This window comes from Pteropus vampyrus, unplaced genomic scaffold, assembly GCF_000151845.1.
Source record: "Pteropus vampyrus isolate Shadow unplaced genomic scaffold, Pvam_2.0 Scaffold53, whole genome shotgun sequence".
Taxonomy (NCBI): Eukaryota; Metazoa; Chordata; class Mammalia; order Chiroptera; family Pteropodidae; genus Pteropus; species Pteropus vampyrus.
Window position 1 is genome coordinate 9,700,661 of NW_011888834.1, and position 15,655 is coordinate 9,716,315.

At 39.7% G+C, this 15,655-nt stretch overlaps 1 protein-coding gene across 4 annotated transcripts in view; it reads right to left on the bottom strand.

Moving 5' to 3' along the window:
* FAM198B (family with sequence similarity 198 member B) overlaps positions 1 to 15,655 on the bottom strand; it is a 46,703-nt gene extending 31,048 nt beyond the window's left edge. The window contains exons 1-3 of one of the 4 annotated variants that reach the window (XM_023530764.1): positions 15,500 to 15,655; positions 14,950 to 15,106; positions 13,134 to 14,278 (exon numbers count right to left, since the gene is read on the bottom strand). In XM_023530764.1, coding sequence (XP_023386532.1) covers positions 13,134 to 14,043 — 910 coding nt within the window. In that variant the 5' untranslated portion in view covers positions 14,044 to 14,278; positions 14,950 to 15,106; positions 15,500 to 15,655. Of the gene's footprint in view, positions 1 to 13,133; positions 14,279 to 14,940; positions 15,107 to 15,499 lie in introns of all 4 variants that reach the window. The other 3 variants (XM_023530765.1, XM_011360338.2, XM_023530766.1) reach the window with 3 other exon arrangements.

Below are 15,655 nucleotides of genomic sequence, written 5' to 3' on the forward strand. Positions count from 1 at the left end.
CGTATAACTTCACAAAGTGTATTTAAGCAAATGACATGTCTTCAACTGAATGTGTATAGATGATTTCTTTCAAAAATCTGTCACTCGAATTGTTTTTGTCTCACTCTTGACAATTTAGAAATTTTATTGCTGATATGCATGAAGAATCACAAGACTGAGTGAGGGCATCGTAAACAAGGAAGACTATCACAGGCTACACTGAATGACACTTCCAACCTAAAACCAATAACATCATCAAGTCCCCATTTCCCCATTTCTGCCAAATAAAGTCACTGAGAGATGATGTTGAGAAGCTTTTCAGAGATGCTCTTGTAAAAAAAAAAAAAAAACAAAAAAACACTAGGTCACAAAGATCTGAAAAACCCCACTTAACTCATTCTTAACAGGCCTGGACAATAGAAGCCTTTGAAATTATGACTGGAATGTCTAGACACATCACAGGAATTTTTAAAAGCCTTTTTAAATAACCCGAGAGGTTCTCAATATATAACAGTTTTCTTTTTTGTTAAAGACATCTTCATTACATCGTTTGCCTTGCCTTCTTGTACAGTTCTTATCTCTGGTCTTTAAGACAGGAAAGAGTTATCTTCTCTAATCACTCTTGAATTTTGTGTTATGGTGACCTCAATAATTTTAATAGCATTCACTTAATCATTCTAATCACCTGAATTCCAGTTTTCTGCAAAAGAAAAATCTTTCTTCTTTTAGCCTTGCAATTTAGGGCAGGGCATGTGGAAAGTCCTTTAGATTGTGGAAAGCATGCCAAAGTTATTGACATAAATTTAAAGAAAAACAGAGGGGAAAAAAACAAGAATCATAACTAAAGAACTTTATTTTTAACATTAACTCTCTCCTTTTTATTTCCTTTTACTTTATTAAATGATTTGGGGCTTCTGGGGCCGAAAGGGGTATACTCCAAATACTATGCCGATTTAAAAATAATAATAATACATTCCAGGTAAAAGGAGTGGGAGATACATACAGATCAGTGAACCAAATACAAGAAGACACAACACGGCTTTCAAACCCGTGGGTCCTTCAGACTTCTAAAGATAAACACCAGGAAGCTCTATCCGTCAATGTCTTTAGACCAAAGTTATACAGATAGCACTTTGCATTCTCAGAGCCAGGAAGTATTCAAAGGGACTTGAAACCTAATACTGAATTTCAACAACACAAATCAATACATGAGACAGACAGGCCAGTTTAGTTTCCCCAGCAATTCACACAAGACCCTCAGAGAAACAAGGAAACGATCTACATAAACAATTGAAATGGTTAACAACCTTCTGGGCTGTTTTTCCTTTCCTTTAGAAACAATTGTTTCTTATTTTAAAAGTAACTAAAAGAATTGATTTTAAGAAATATAGAAAAACATTAAAATGTATAGCTAAGAAAACAAAAATCATCTATAATCTCATATCCCAGTAACTGGTTCTGTTATTTGAATATTTACCTGTGGTATTTTTCCATCTCTTTCTTTCTCACCTGAAAATGTAAATTGTTTTTAGAAATTTAAGGGGTATAGCTTACGGCTAGAGCTCAGACTCTGGAATCCAATAGACAGAACTTTGGAATTCTGGTCACATTACTTCTTAGCTTTGTAACATTAGATGAGTTATGCAACCTCTTTTTGCTTTCATCTTATGTAAAATGAGGGTGATAATGCACCTTCCAAATGGACTTTGTTAGGACAAATGGGATCACACACTTAAAGTTCTCAATCTGGTTCCTAACATATATGCATATCCAGAAAGGTTTTGCTATGACTATGATTACTCAGATAAATTAGATAATCACAAACTTCATCAGTCTTCAACTGCCCTTTATTTGTTTATTGAGCATCTACCATGTGCCAAGCACTGTTCTAGACCTAAATTAATTAATGCTTTTTTTCCCCTTTCATGGAGCTTACATTTCCATCAGGAGAAAGAAGCAAAAGTTATGCAAAGAAAATAAACTATTTGGGATCATCTTATATATACGACATCAATTCATCATAATTATTTACTATATATTATATCATGAACATTTTTCTTATAATTAAATGTTTTTAAATACCATCACCTTAACCGTGATCTAGTCCAGTGGTCAGCAAACTTTAAGGGCAGATAGTAAATATTTTAGGCTTTGAGAGCCATACGGTTTCCATCGCAACTGTTCAGCTATGCAAGTGCTCAACTCTGTTGTAGCGTGAACACAGTCAAAGACAATATATCAACGAATGGCCTTCACGGTGCCTTACTAAAACCTTATTATAGATACTGGCATTCCTGTTTCATATAATTTTCAAGTGTCATAGTAATATTATTATTCTCTTGATTTTTTCAACCATTTAAAATTATAGAAACCATTTGCGGCTTATAGGCCGTACAAAAAAAGGCTCACAGACTGTAGTGTTTTCAACCCCTATTCTAGTCTATGAGTAGATTACATTTCATTTACCATTTTTCTACCTTAGATCATCAAATTTTTTGAATGATACATTTTCTATACTATTATTTAAAAAATGTTCTCCAACTGCCAAAGAGAACTTTCAGTTGAGAGAAATAACTGGTTTTCAATTAATATTATGTGTTTTTCTCCATACCCATCTATGTCCTCTTGGCAAAGTATTTTGCACTGCTGGAAATCCGTACCTCTAGAAAGGGGGATATCCAAAGAGCAAGAAGAAGGCAGGGCAAGCAGCAATTCTCAGGCTGAGCTATGAGTGCTGCAGTGAGGAGGAGTCCACCTTTCGTAAGATATGGCTGTTAGAAGAATTAAGGGAACTTTGATAGATCTGAAGGGATGACAGAAAAATCGCCTCTGAAAACAGGAAACTGGTTAAAGCAACTTAACCCTGAAATTTTTCAGAGATGAGGCGCATTCATCTCTTTGCATTCGGGTTTGTCAAAATGATGCAGTAATATACTTTCTAGAGAAATCTGAACAGTGAAGAGATAAAATTCTAACTGTCAGAGTGGTGAGAAAGCAGGGTTTAAAAGATATGTGGGCGTGCAAGTGAATTAAAGGTGATACAGCTGTCTATAAACTGCGACTTGCCAGGAAAGCTTATTTTTTCCAAAACGTGAATATTTTCCCTAAATTCTGATGTTTTCCCCAAGTTGTTCTTTATTCAAAAGCACAATGAAGACATTCATTTGAGAAGATAAATGTGAAAATTCGCTAAGAATGAATGCTATACACAATCCCCTCTGCCTGGATTTATGAAATGCCCTTCACTTTGAACACTGGCTGACTGGTTTTGTTGAATTGTAGGTGGATGCTAAACATGTTGGGAGGAGGTATGAATGTCTGTTTGCATTTGTCACTGAGAAAAATAAGTACAAATGTCCTGAGTACTCGTATAAAAAATCCTTCCTATCATTCCAAGACTCCTTGTGAACAAGGTAAAAAGAAAGTGACAGTCCAGCTCAGAGTCCTTCGTTACAAACAACTCTACCAAACCCACTAAAGGAAACAAAAGCCAATCAAAACGTGAGGTTCATATTTGTTACAGGGAACAAATTCTGTCTGGTTCCATAGTAACTGTCCAATGCATTGAAGGAAAACCTTAAGGCTGTACGTTTCTAGATGCTAAAGGCAAATATTATTTTGATGCAAGTCTTGCTGTTGATGATCCCTTAAGTACTATCTGCTCTATTTTTCTACAGTGCCTACCTATCACATTAGAATTTGGGCAATTAAAAGTACTAGACTGAAGTGGAAGAGATGAAAAGGTCTCCTGGCATAGAGTTGCTGAATGTGAACAAGTTAGTTAGTGTGAGGGTTGGCAAAATGGAAATGCAAGATTGTGTAACAGCATTGAGGGAGGAGGAAATCTGAAGGAGTAGGTGAAATTTTACTTCCATTCTAGGTTTTAAATATTGTTAATTCATTTATTTAAAAAAAAAAAAAGTATTTACAATTGTCTTTCGATTGTCTTCAAAGGAACCTGCCAGTTCCTCCGTTTCAGATATAAAGAATTCAGAGTGAGGCATACCAAAAACGGAGGCCTTACAAGATTCCAGCCCCCGCCAAGGCCCAGGCCTGAGAGAGTTTAGAGTTTAGAAGAAACTGATAAGTGCACATATGTAGTGATGATCGAATAAATGGTTTGCCAATTTAATGAGTGTTCTGAGGGGAACAAGTGAAGGACTAAAAGACTGAATTCTCAGTGTGAAGCCAAGAAATGAAGAAATGGTATAGCCCAGAGTGTGGTAAAATGCTACAGTTAATAAGGAGAAGAACCTTTGCTGAAAAGGAGCTAACAATATGCAGCAGAAAAAGAAGTCATATTGTTAATTCTATTCCCGATGCCATCACTGGTCTCCACAGGACATTAGCCAACTCCTTCAGCCACCCTGACGGGGGCACAGCGTCCCCTGTGGTACAAAGAGTACCTTTGAAATCTGTCCGGCAGGATTATGCGACAATCCAGTGAAATTCTGAAAATGCAGCACTGTCAAATATTAAAAAAGAGCCAAAACTTTGTTCATATTTTATGACTTAAAAAAGAGGGAGATGGTAGAGAGGCAGGATTTCTTAGATTTTATACATATAGATTCTTTACAGCCAGTCAAGTTCTGGATATAGGGACTTGTTTTAGAAATAGCTTTCCAGGTGATTTAGAATATGTTCGTTCAAACAAACAATAACTATATTTACTTATCTGTTTTTCACTTCATCGCTTGTTTTCTCTAGGTTGGGCTGAGTTAAAATAATCTCCATAGTTCCTGAAGAGTTAGCTGAGTGTGAAGCTGAGGAAGCAAGAAAGGAGAATCTTGTGACTTCCTCCATCACAAACTGCTTAAAACAATCTAAATCATTGGTTCCGATTTAAAAACAGTGCCCTTTTTTCTGAGCCTTTGACTAATAGACAGAACTTCTGCTTTCTAGGTCTGCCCTAGACTTCTGCTATGTAAATGAAAACTTCCAGACTGGACTCTTCCTGTCTCAATATTCCATTAAAAAACAAACAAACAAAAAAACCCAGCAATCGAACGTGACTTCAGAAGGTGGTGATGAGGTCACTTTGCCAGGCTCCACAATCACATTTTACTAACGAGGCCTTGGTTACCTTAGGGTGACCCAATTCTGAGAAATTCAGTGATAATTAATGTAGATAATGGAGCCATGAATTCCCGACCAGAGTGACCTTGGATAGTGCAAAGCTCATGACATCGCTCCTCTCCTTCAAGCCCTTCAGTGATTCCCCGTTATCTACGAGATAAAGTCTGCATGTCCTCACATGACATAAAATCCACCCACTCTCCATAGCTTGATCTCACTTCATCCCCACCCACAACCCCCACAACCCTGATCTTTTTTCAGAAATAGGTGCAGTTTCCTAAGCGTACTGTGTCCTCACAAGTTTTTTGCACATCTGTTTTTTCTACCCTTTCTACACCCACCCCATCTCTCACTCCACCCACGGTGACTTCTCAGAACCAGTTCTGACATTATCTCTTCTAGAAGTTTTTATAGCCCCTACCTACCCCGCTACACACATGTTCTGGGCTAAATTCTCCCTCTCTGTGCCTGCAGGGCCTCCTAAAAACATCCCCCCTGAGGTCCTCACCATCCCCTTTGGCATGATAGGTTTGCTTGGCTGTCTCCTGCCCTCCGAGCTGAGAGCTCTGTGAGAACAGGGACTATTTATTAATCACCTTTGGACCTTTATTTCCTGATATAACGCCTAAACAAAAGCAAATATTCAAAAGTAGAGATCGATGAATGAATGAATACATTTTCGGAATCCCCCAATTTTCATCTATAGCCCTTAGGTTCTGAGAAACAGGCCCAGAGTAAAAGTTTGGCTGGTGTAACATCCTAGTAAGGAGTGATTTCACTGTCCTTACTCTAAATGCATTGAGAAGGATCAGAGGGAAACTTGAGAAATAGAGGTGGGGATGTACAGAGGTTTCCACACCCTCATTCTACTCAACTCGTGCTCAACAGTCCATGCCCATGTCTCCGTGAGTCCATGAGACACTGGAATGATGAAAATGGGGGTGGTATAAATACCGCTGCCTCTCTCCTCCTGATCCCGAATCACCATCATGAGAAAGGAAACAGTTAAGGCATCACGGCTCCATTCAGAAATTAGACTGAAAGGCAGTGGGGAAAGCAGGTTACAATCTGGATGTGTGTGAACTGGAAAAGCCCCAGGCCACAACCACTGGGAGGCCAACAGGAAATGTGAAAAGGGACAGCGGGAGACAGTCCACACTGTGATGAGGAACAAGGGTATAGAGTCCTTCCGACCCATGTCTACATCCCAGCCCCACTACACATGACCTGTGGGCCTTTAGAGGACATATGTTATTCTCTGAGCCTCATTTCCCCCACAGGAAATGTGTCCAAAACTATCTGATGCATGAGGCTACTGTAAAATGTAGTGAGATAATGAATGGAACGTGCTCAGCACACCACAAACGACATTATCCACTGTCCACTCCAAGCATTGTCTTTAAATGACAATTCTAGGTGCCTGTTTACTCAATTCAAGTAAACATCAATCTAGGTAAACAAACTAAGAAAATCTAAAAAAAAGCACACACATTTTGAATCAGCTCAGAAACTGGATGAAAATAAAAGGTAACATTTACTGAGTGTTATTACTATGTGTTAGGCACCATTATAAGTATTTTGTACATATCAACTCACTTAATTCTCACAACTCTATGAGGTAAGTACTGTCATCAGTATACCAAAGAAGAAATAAGGAACAGAGAGATTAAGTTAATTGTCCCAGGTCACACAGCTATCAAGTCGTAGATCCAGGATTCAGACTCGAGGAGTCTATATGCCAGTTGTTATGGGCTAAATTGTGTCCCCTCAAAATTCACATGTTGAAGCTCTAAACCCAGTACCTCAGAATGTGATTGTATTTGTAGATAGGGCCTTTAACGAGGTAATTAAGTTAAAATGAAGCCAGTATGGTAGGCCCAAACCCAATATGACTGGTGACCTTATAAGAAGAGATTAGAACACAGAGAGATACCAGAGATGTATGCATACAGTGCACACAGGAAAGACCTCAGATGGCCTTTCCACTGTGTGCACACATCCCTGAGAGAGGTCTCTGAAGAAACCAGATATAATGACACCTTGATCTTGGATTTCTAGCCACCAGAGGTATGAAAAAATAAATTTCTCTGCTTAAGCTACATAGTCTGTGGTGTTTTGTGACGGCAAACTCGTATACCTGGCCATGCTCTTAACTACAGAGCTATTTGAATTAAAGACTATACGGCTTCTTCCCCACTTTAGAGCAGTGCCTCTCACACAGAAAGTTAATACTATTGATTACAATTGAATTCGACTGAAATGTCAATATTTACCCATTAACTGAGGTTGGAGCTGAGCTGTCTAGTCCTCCCGCACCTCTGCTGTCCTTAGAGACAGAGACAGGAACAGATGAAACAGAGTCAGGAACAGAGTCAGTTCTGATGAAAAGGTCATGACCGCAAGCTCAGGCTGGCGCTGTGAATCCTGAAACCAGTGGCAATAAGATTTCCTCCAAACCACTGAACTCTCTCACGGCCCACGGTGTCGGCACCACAGGGCCAGGGGTTCTTGATTATTTTGTTCACTGATGTAGCCTCAATGACTAGAAGAGTGACTGGCACATAGCGGGTGCTGAATAATTATTTCTTAAAAGAAAATGAAAGTAAACATGATACTATAGAAGGGAATAGATTACACGGAGCTGAGGCCCATGCATATTTTATGTTCAGAGCCCTGTTTCAGCTATTCATTGTTCTTTCTATCCCAGCCATGTGTGAGACCAGGAGACAAGTTCCAGAGGCACAGCAGAGATGGTTACCCTGTTCCCCAACTTTGTCCAAGAAGGTATGTCATGAGCAAACAAGTGGACACACTGGAGCGGAGCACTGCTAGGAGCGGATGCTCAGTAAACTTTTGTTCCCTGATGAATGAGAGCCTTAAGCTGATCAGCTCAGTTTGATTGCTAAAGAAATACCCTTAGGGCTTTTCTGATAAAGAATACAAGGGGCTTTCAATCCAGATTTTTAAAAATAACTATTTTAAGAAAGTTTGCACAAACGTCCAAGATTTCTAGGATTTTAAAATCGGTGTGTTTCCAAGTCAACCTGGGTTATTCTCATAGCTCCCTACAAAACACCTTCGTCCTCCTCACCTGAGCCCAAATCAACAGGAAAAGAACAGCTCTGCACTGGCAACTGCAGTATTACCCACGACTCACAGTGCTGCTTGCATAAACTTCAAGAAAGAGTGGAAAACACACAATACATTTCTCCTACCTTATAATGAAATGAGGCAATACAAGTTGGAAAACAGTGAGCAACTTGGGATCTACAATGAGTTTAAAGGGAAGCTGGCAGCGTGCCTACAGTTTGTCATCTAAGCAGCCTTGACACATAGAATTCCTGGAAGTAAGCTACCTTTGTTCAATATGACAGCTCTGTGACAATAAAGCAGCATCCTAAAAAAAAAACATACAAAATGCACCTTCCATGCTGGGCATGAAAAATAGTACAATGCTTAAATGCTACGAAGAGTGGTGTCCACTGGGATTCAGCCACACTACTGTGCAGACTGCTGGGGACAGCTTTGGCAAAGCTGCTAAGTCGAAGGTCACAGAGGGGCGCTGGCTTTTCTTATGCTCTTTACTTTTACATGGACACAGTCTGCTTTGTCCTGTTTTAGACAAACATTTTTAAATATTTTGCTAAAACAATTATCTAAATGTTATCAGCACCACACAGTGTCTGATGATCTTCGTAATGATTCATGACTTTTGCAAGGATAGTTTGGCAGAAAACACACTAATATGTTCAGCTATATTAGCATGCACAGGATTGTTTTTGTTAAGACAAGAAAATCTGGTAAGCATTGGCTTGTATTAAAAACAAAAACCCAAAACTAAACCTTGTAGTAATACTTTGAGTGGTATGTCAATACGCTCCTTGAGTAAAACTATCAATGTTAAATTGTTAGATGGAAAAAAGAAATTAAATAGAAATGTTGATATGATGGTGAGTCAGAAATCACCATGCTAAAGTCTGTCCGTTTTTGTCACTACCTCATAATTATACCAAGTTCTATTTGAGAGGTGGTATGTAAGAAGTAAATCAACATGAGGAGGCTTTAGTATCAGAATTAGGTACGAATTCCAGTTCCACTGCTCACTAGCTAGGCATCCTTGGGCAAATTTCATAACCTCACTGAGCCTCAGGATTCCCATATGTAAAGTATCAATACTACCTTCTGTGTAGAAGTATTAAGTGATAGACAAAAGACATCAAATGCAATATAGGCACTGTGTGATAAAGAACACTAGATTCTTTATAAATTCACAAATGAAGAAGACTTCATTAATGCAAATATGGACTTTTTATAAAAAGGCCTTTTGATGCTACATTTCAATTCACTTTTGCGTTTCCCACACAGAGACATGCAGGGTGAGACTCTGCTCCAGGGGTGATTGCTGGATTTTGTAGTATGGTACACTGCAGGTACTCCCCATCTAATTACAACCTTGCCCTTCTCCAAGTACATCCTTCTCATTTGCTAGGTTAACTTTGGGCTAACACCTGTCAGAAAATGGTCTTGTATACAGTACAGAGCCAGTAAGTCTACTCATTTCACATGCATATTTTTGTATTCAAAGAGATTTGCCTGGAATTCATCTATATTACTCTTGCTGTGGTTAAGGTTGTTGTCTCCTTGAGAAAAAAAGAGGTTCCCATAGCCTGTATCTGAGCATCAGTGTGTAAGTCATCTATTTCTAGTTGTATTAAATAACTATATATACTAATAGGTTATGGTGATGGAGAAAGAAAAGATTTGTTGAGAGAAGATTGATGAAAAGAGGAAAGACTTGAAGTTAGAAGACAAGGGTCTGAATTCTTTCTGGACAACTAACTCATTGTATGACCTTGAGCTGTCCTCCTATTGCTTTTTCTTCATCTCAATATTGAGGTAAAAAAAAAAAGTCTACTGCATAGATTTCTTGGAAAGATTAACTAAGATAAGCCAAATACTTATATTTGACTCAAAATACAGACTAGCTATGTTCTTGGTGCTAAGCATGAATTTATTTTCACAAACATTAATCAAAAGTCAGAGAACAGAAACATCATTTCGGGAAGGTAACTTATAGGATTTGCTGGCTACCCACTCTCCCAGATATTAAAAGATCTACTCCTAACCAAGCCAGATCATCAGAGAAATATATACTTAAACTAAATCCTATTGTTCTTCCTACAGAAAACTCATTATCAAAACACATTATGGTGAGGTCAGCAGATCACATTGTTGGGCCTCACAAGAAAAAGCTCTACAAACCTTTTTTTTTCACGTTGTACAGAGGCTGCCAAGGACCTTTTTCATTACTTCTACAATGTGCTCTTTATAAGATCCTCGAAGAGAAATCTCGGCCTGGACTTAGGACTAAAATCAGTAGCACTTGTCCTGAGTATTGGAAGCTGGAGGCAAATATAGATCTACTCTTTACAGTCAGTGAAACAGGCCAAGAATTCATTCCTGTATTATCCAAAAGTATTTACCGAGCACCTACTATGTGCCAGACTCTCCACAAGGACCTAGAAATGCAATGATAAAAAAGACAGAGAATATATCTGCCTTCACAAACCTAGAGACTACTAAAAAGGAACAGATTATTGACCAAGCAATTATAATACAAAGCAATGACACAGAATGAGCCAGAAATAAGTGCTGGGTAAGTAGGTAAGATCTATCACCTCTTTAGGTAGACAGGGAGGTGAAAATAAAGCAAAGCTTGGACAAAAAAAAAAAAAGAGGACTCTAAAAGAAAAATACACTTCTGTGAAAATCAGGGGAAGAAAGACACAAATCAGAAAGACTAGAAATTGGTAGATGGAAAAAGATACTAAGAACCTAAGATTATCTCCTACCATGACCAGAACAGATCTATTTATGTACCTTACATCAGTATAATAGTCTATATAAGCAGAATTATACTGTGTAGTGCTCATAACTATACTTAGATTATTTCATAGACTCTTCAGGAAATTGACTTGATTTTATAACTAAATCAGAGAAGGTATCAAAGAAAGCAAAGAAAGATCTGGTACTGTGTGAGATATAATCTTAAGTATTTAATTCGTCACATCAAAACTCATATCAGTACAACTTTGTTTCTTTCCATTACTATTTACTTCTGAAAGGAAAGAGGAACATGAGGCTATATTGGGATTATACACCCTTCCTTCAAACTGAAAGCAACCACCCTCTTAGCATTCTTAAAAATGCTACATATTCAGAGCACAGAATTAAATATGTAAGAGGAATCCAGGTATCAAAAAGTTTAAGCAGTCAAGAGACCTGTGGGTTGTCGTACCAGTTCTGTTACATAAAGAAATAATATGTGAGGCTTGGAGGCTATGTGAGCAACTCAATTAACTTGGTACCTTATGTGCTTAGTGTAGTAGCAGAAGTAGCCCACATTTATCAAAGGTTTACTGTGTGACAAGCACTGGTTCCATGTGTTTTCCACATATTAGCTAACAAATACCTCAAAAGGTAGGTATTACTGTCATTTACGGTTGAGGAAACGGAGGCATCCAGAGATACTGTAACATTCCCAGGTCACATGGCTGGTAGATTTAAACCCCAAGCAGTTCAGCTCCAAGGCCCAGGCTCCTACCCACTGCTCTATTCTCTTAACTTCCATCCAGGAGCATCCCAAGGAAGATCAAAGGGCAAATCAGAGTGCCAGGCCTCAGAATCTATTCAAGTTCACCTTCTCTTCTCAGGAGCCTTTATGAGATGAAAATGAAGGGCAACATATCAGAATAAAGGTGACCCTATGCCCAGAACAGCCTCAGTATATGCCTGTTATCTCATGCCCACCAACATCTTCTTTTACTCCAGGGTGTTCCAGTTTGAACAGTAAGTAATACGGTCACCTAAGCCCAGTGGTTGAGAGCTTACGTTCTGATTTTGCTGGGCCTGGGTTCGAAACATAATCATGGTGGGCTACTTTGAGAAGGTGAGACACTGAAACGTACTCGTAAACCTGAAGCACTTAGATATGAACCGAGATAAGCAAGGGATATCATATCTGCCTTAGCAAATCACTGCTATTTCAAGAAGTACCCATTCTAAGATTAAATTATAATCCTAAAGCCATTGAGAATCCAGTTAGTTATTAGCCAGTCTCAAGAGTTTCAATCCATTCCAATCTAGAGTCCATGGGACTCTCACTAAAATACTAAATTTTACCGTGACAGGAAACAAGGGAATATTCCTTGAGTTTATAACCTCTTTGGAGTCCTTTTGGGATTGTTCTGCTTTTCAGTACAGCCATTGACCCACCCTACTTTGTATTCAAACCTTGTAAGATACTCAAGATTCAGAGAATAGCCTCTATATGGCAAGAGCATGGCCACAGACCAACCCCTTTTGCCTGCAACAGAAATGACTGGCCACATACCCTAGAACCTGCCAAAATGTTTGTCACCTGAAGAGAATCTTGGATATCAGACTCAATAAACAATAATCACTGGCTTGAAAAAACCACATAGGTGGTTAGCACATATACTGAATAAATCACCCATTTTTGCCTCATTTTTCTTCGGTAAATAAAGGGATTAAATCCACTGTGAAAAATCAAGGGGTTGACTCTAACATAGTCTGGCTCTGGGACTTTTAAAAAGATTCCATCTGCTGACGAAAGATAACCTACTTCCTTCTTATTTTAAAAAACTAACGAATGAAATTTTACTTACTTTCATAGTAACTTATCTAATAATACGCCTGTCAGCAAGATCTTTGCCTCTACCTTGGCTTCCTCTCCTCATCATGCAAATTGCCATTGGCTTTAATTAGATTTAATAAGCCGCTGGGAAGTGCAGTAAGGAAAAAGAAGAGCAAAGATTATACAGTGTGGGCTTACTCTTGCATGCAGTCGAGTACAGCGTTTCCGTGGAACTCTCACATCCTCCCAAAGCTGGGAAAATAAAGAATGCCAAGCATATGGAAAGACACACTGCTGCTGCTGTCCAAATGTGAAACGTGGGTGGAGAAAATCATTTACAAAAAAAGAGTGAGGGAAAAGAGAAAATCAACCCCAATCCCCAACAGCTGCAAATAACAAAGCTTGTGAAGCTGTTTGTTACCTTGGATGAACTCTGATTTCCTGCTCACAGAAGGCAGGGTCCTGTTGAGCCCCAGGATCCTGTCCAGGTGGAAGGCAAACACCTCACTCATGTCCAAAGGCTGCTTGACCAGCCCACAGGGACGAGGACCGCAGCCAGGCACAGAGCCAGCGGTGTTCCCCTCCAGCACCAACAAGCGCGCTCGGCTCTTTGGGGACACTGGCTGGAGGCCCGCCACTGCGCCATCCGCCAACAGGCGCATTCTGCGGATGTCTTCTTTGCTCAGCCACGAGGGGGCGCTCTCGCTGTAGATCCTGATGTTGCTCTCCCTGGCCTTGGGCAGCTGGAAATCTGAGCCCCCACCTCGCACTCCCGGACCTTTTATCAACCTCCAGGGTCGTTCCCCGACCTTCGCTAGGTTTTCTCCCTGGATGTACGCGGGCGCTTCGACATCAGCTGCCCTTGCACCTTCCTGCGGCTGAAGGGATGGTCTGACCAAAGCCTCCCGTCCTGCGGCTGGAAATGCCACTGCATACTTCTTCCTGCGCTTTGGTTTCACTGTGCCGCGTATGTTGGCGGGCTTGCTGCGCTTGGAGCGTAGGGTAATGTACACCACATTGGGCAGCAGGGTGGTGCCATTGCCCTGGGACTCCGGAGGGGCCAGGGTCCCATCTAAGGGTATCTCAGGGAAGGGTGCCTCGGCGGTGTCGCGGCTCTGGTGTGGCCCCTTTTCTGCTGCCCGTCTGTGCCGGAGGGAGGCGCGCCCCACCTGGCTCACCAGGAAGCCCAGGTAGATGGCGCAGGCAGTGCCCAGCAGGAGGTTCCTCCGGGTCCTTGGACGCCGGCTGCTCCAAAGTTTACGCACCCGCGGGACGCACAGGGTGCAGACGAACCAGTTTATGAGTTGTCCTGGCTTGTCTGGACGGGTCATTTCTCTGCCGCATCCACATGTTGATTGGAGTTTAAAGTCTGCAGTTGGCTCTTGCTGACATGATGCATGGTTTCCTGAAATCAGCTGTCGCCTCCGCTTAGGTGTCTTAAGTGGTCTCCAGCGGGTAGAGATGGAAGTAAAGGGTTGGTGATGGAGTTGGGAACGTTTGTGACCCTCGCCACAACAAACCTTTTAAACTCCTGTCAGCTTCCCCAAAGAGAAGTACAGCTTGTTTCTGGAAATGAATGGAAACAGAGTTAACTGAGTCACAATCTCAAACTAGTTCAGTTCCTCTACAAGAATAAAAGAAAAAAGTAACCCTTTCCTTCCATAAGTATCACCACTATATTTTTTTTAATGAAGTTTGAAAAACAGAAACAAGAGAGATGTATAGATTTGATATTCAGTTTAAATTGGAACAAGACACAAAAATACAAGAATATTTTATAACTTGTCATTTAATTTGATTCTGAAGGAAAAACATTAAAATTTGAGAAACCCAGGCTTTTCCTTTTTGAAATTCAGAAATAATGTAAAACAAGTAATAGATGTTTTTAAAAACTCTATTGCTATCCCATATTTATTTTTTAATTCCTGCACTAATTAGTGAACTAATTAACATTCAAATTCAAAAATATTTTCTCTTTAATGGTACAATTTTTTCTTCATAACATGTTCCATGTTCTTACATTAATAGTTATAATATAAAGCCATATGCCCATATATCTTGAAAGCACTTAAATTTATTGTCACACACTCAGAGAGAAACGCAATACATGAATTCAACTACTTTTTATTCCTTTTCTTCCCACCAAAGTCAGCTGAAAGAAAATAAAAGGATCTCTAGTTCTATTTTTTTCATATTATTAAAAAGAAGAAGAAGAAACCGTAAGCAACCTTACTTACACAGCTGGCCCCGTGCTTGGCTCCAGGAACAATGTAATCCCTCACTCTAATGCAAAGAACTTTTAGAGGCTGAGGCATGTAAGTAGAACATATTTCATGGTCAAGAGTATTCCACATTTCAAATATTTCAGCTCGGCTTTAAAAGCTCCCTTGAAAACTACTGATTGCAAAGCAAAAAACAAAAAACAAAAAACAAACCAGTCACTTGTAAACTTGCTGCTTATAACCTGATCTTGAGACAGATGAGGGTTTTTTTTCTAACTAGCTTAAAAAATAAACTTTAATTTTAAATTCAGAAAAAGCAAATGCCGCACAGAGGCAGTTTTCATTCAAGTAATTTGCCACTTATTTTTAACCCCTGGGAGCCCTCTAGTGTCCTGTTTGAAAACAGACTCAGAAGCATCAGTCTCATGGAGTTAAAAAGGATTGAGAGTGTTTGCGTAGCAGCAGCCAAATAAATACCTTCTAAAATGAGGAACGCTCTCACCCCACTGTCCGTCCCACTTAGCTGGGGACAAGAGCACCAGAGTTCCCAGGGACCACGACTCACCTTACCATCTTGGCCGTTTACAAAGGAACGTTTGTCTCCTACCACTTCTGAGAAGACCTAGAAGTTTAAAAAAATATAAGAAAGGGTTAACACAAATGAGGAAAAAAATAGAACAGTGAGATAAGGGTACACATAGATAGGGAAAGACATTTATAG